The sequence below is a fragment of the Alosa pseudoharengus genome, unplaced genomic scaffold (genome assembly GCF_046254945.1).
Source record: "Alosa pseudoharengus isolate Yale_2024_CS ecotype anadromous, Long Island Sound unplaced genomic scaffold, YU_APseudo_1.1 YU_APseudo_1.1_scf_19, whole genome shotgun sequence".
Classification (NCBI taxonomy): domain Eukaryota; kingdom Metazoa; phylum Chordata; class Actinopteri; order Clupeiformes; family Clupeidae; genus Alosa; species Alosa pseudoharengus.
In genome coordinates, this window is record NW_027468657.1 from 4,953,159 (window position 1) to 4,955,658 (window position 2,500).

A 2,500-nucleotide genomic window follows, 5' to 3' on the forward strand; every position below is an offset into this window, starting at 1 on the left:
ATGAGACACACACACACACACACACACACACACACACACACACACACAGCTCTCAGCATGAGACAGGGCTCTCATCAGTGTGTCCTTCTGGGGGTGGGCGGGGCAAGAAGGACAGGAAGACTGTGGCTGCAAGAGACTAGGATACTGCATAGAGCAGGACAGTGTGTGTGTGTGTGTGTGTGTGTGTGTGTGTGTGTGTGTGTGTGTGTGTCAGGCATGAAAACTCCTCACCTTTCGGCGAAATTCGCCGTTTTGAATCCAAAATAGGGGACTTTTCGGACGTGGTTCGCACAGATCCGATGAGAAAATATTGTGTGTGTGTGTGGGGGGGGGGGGGGGTAATGGGGTTACAACTGAGTTTACAAATCACCCGCAGACGCGAACGCATCTTGATGTGTGTAACACAAGAGCCCAATTAAAAACTTGTCTGATCCAGCAACGATTATGTGAATGCAGCCCCTATGCATTTAGCCTATTAAACAGTGGAAGCTAATTTTTGCCGTGGATGCAACGCGAACAGAACGATTGCGCTGGAATAGCCTCCCTGTCTGTGTGACTACACATATGCGTCTGAAATGCCAGCTGGAATGTGAGCCCGGCCAGGAGAGATGCTTATTGATATCACAGGTGGGCTAGTTGAAACTTTCAACTTCTGTCAGAAAAAGACGTTGAGATTGGTGTAGCAACGTAGCATAGGCTGTTAAAGTTAGCGATATTGGACAGAAATATAGACATAACGAGTTAATTTGATGAAGAATACGTGCAGTTTGAGCCATCTAAATCGACAAAAGGTGAAGCAAATAGGAATAGGCTAATTTATAGTATAGCAAAGGCTAATGTGAATAACTAAATAGTTGAATTAAATGCTGGGCTGGTGCGTTTTGTCGAGTTCAGAGACAAAATCAGTGTTTGACATGGTAATGCTGTCTTTTAAGAAACCTTCAGTGGCCTGATCAGCAGGGACGGATCATGGCTTGTGCCAAGTGTGCACGTGCACAGGGGCCCTGAGCCAATGGGGGCCCTCGGATTTAAAAAAAAAATTGCCATGAATTTAGGCTAGATTATGCCCGGTGCGTCTGTCTGTTAATTTGCGGCACAACTAAATGGTGTTATGGAACCGCGGACCAAAAGAAAAATAAACTAAATGTTTTCCTGATCAATAAATACTTCTTAATTCATAAAATATAGAGGCATAACATTAGGTGTAAGTGGTAGGCTATGAGTGCTCATTCAATGTGTATGCGTGTTTGCGAAAGTGAAACTGACAAACTGAACCACTCGTGGGTAGGTGAATGAAGTGGATTCCTGCAATGTTCATGAAAACAGCATAGCGATTGGATAGCCTAATAAATTGCGACTTGTTGTAGGCCTAACAGTAGCTTATATCGTAGCAAATAGCCTATGGCGATGCCGATGACAGATAAGCCTACATTTATTTTACTCGTGCTGGAGTGAGCACATAATGTGGGCTGTTGCGCAAAGAAATCAATTAGGGAGATTATCTGCATCTCCATTTACCAAACGCTATAGTTTTACTAACATCTCCACTGTTACCGTGAAAGCAGCAGTGAAGTGAAAACCTTATCATGCAGGTAGCCTGAGTCAGACAGAAAACGGGCCCTGCTTAGTCTGTTAAAGTTTGTATGCCCCTTCCAAACTGAGTTAAAAGGGTGTATTTAACAGCCAGAATTTCAGATCCGCACCACCTCTCACAAAATACTATCAACGTCCCTGCTACCGGTCCGTCAGAAATATGACAACTGTTGTCCGGTCGGTTTAGTGAAACAGGTTGGGAACCCCTGCTGTAGACTGTTTGGACAGCAAAGGGAGATTACAGCCTAATAATAAAAACAGCTGCTGCTGGAATTCATTTCTGTGTGGGCCTGAGTTCTAATATATGACATAATGTACTACAGTACATGTTCATTGTGGGAAATTGTGCACCAGCCTGCACAGCGACAGCAAAGAGAGACGTGCTGGCTGCACGCGCACGTCACGTGCACACGCCTGTGTAAACGTGCACGCGCACGCGTCGCAGTCAGGGGGAGGGGGGGTCTTTTTGATATTGTGCACAGGGGGCAATATCTGTTTAATCCGTCCCTGCTGATCAGTAGGCCTAGTCTGTGTCTACAGGGTTTAACATTTTCATATCCCGCCGGTGGGACGGTTACCCCCCCCCCTCCCCCCAACATTCTAAATCAATTGTATGCACCATATTGCTATGTAGCATAGTAATGTTATACACCATTTCAAAGCTTTGACTCTTGGGAATCCAAAAATGACAACTTTTTTCATGTACAGTCTGTATAGTGCTTTACATTCTAGATTAATCTTATTATGTCTCAATTACGTAAATTTGATCCAAAATGGCCCCCTCCTCCGCTTTTGGTGCTACCCTGACTTCTGGCTGCAGTGTAGCTGCAGCCCAATAAGTAGATGCAACATATTGGGCATAGAAATTTAATCTTCATGTTGTGTTATCCAATATTAGTTGTACAGA

General features: G+C 44.6%; 1 protein-coding gene across 1 annotated transcript in view; it reads left to right on the plus strand.

The window, feature by feature from the left end:
- The window catches only part of kcnc1a (potassium voltage-gated channel, Shaw-related subfamily, member 1a), a 56,001-nt gene that overhangs the window by 40,225 nt on the left and 13,276 nt on the right, over positions 1-2,500 (plus strand). The window contains exon 3 of the mRNA XM_076291524.1: positions 1,963-1,979. Within this exon, the coding sequence (XP_076147639.1) occupies positions 1,963-1,979 (17 nt within the window). The remainder of the gene's footprint in view (positions 1-1,962; positions 1,980-2,500) is intronic.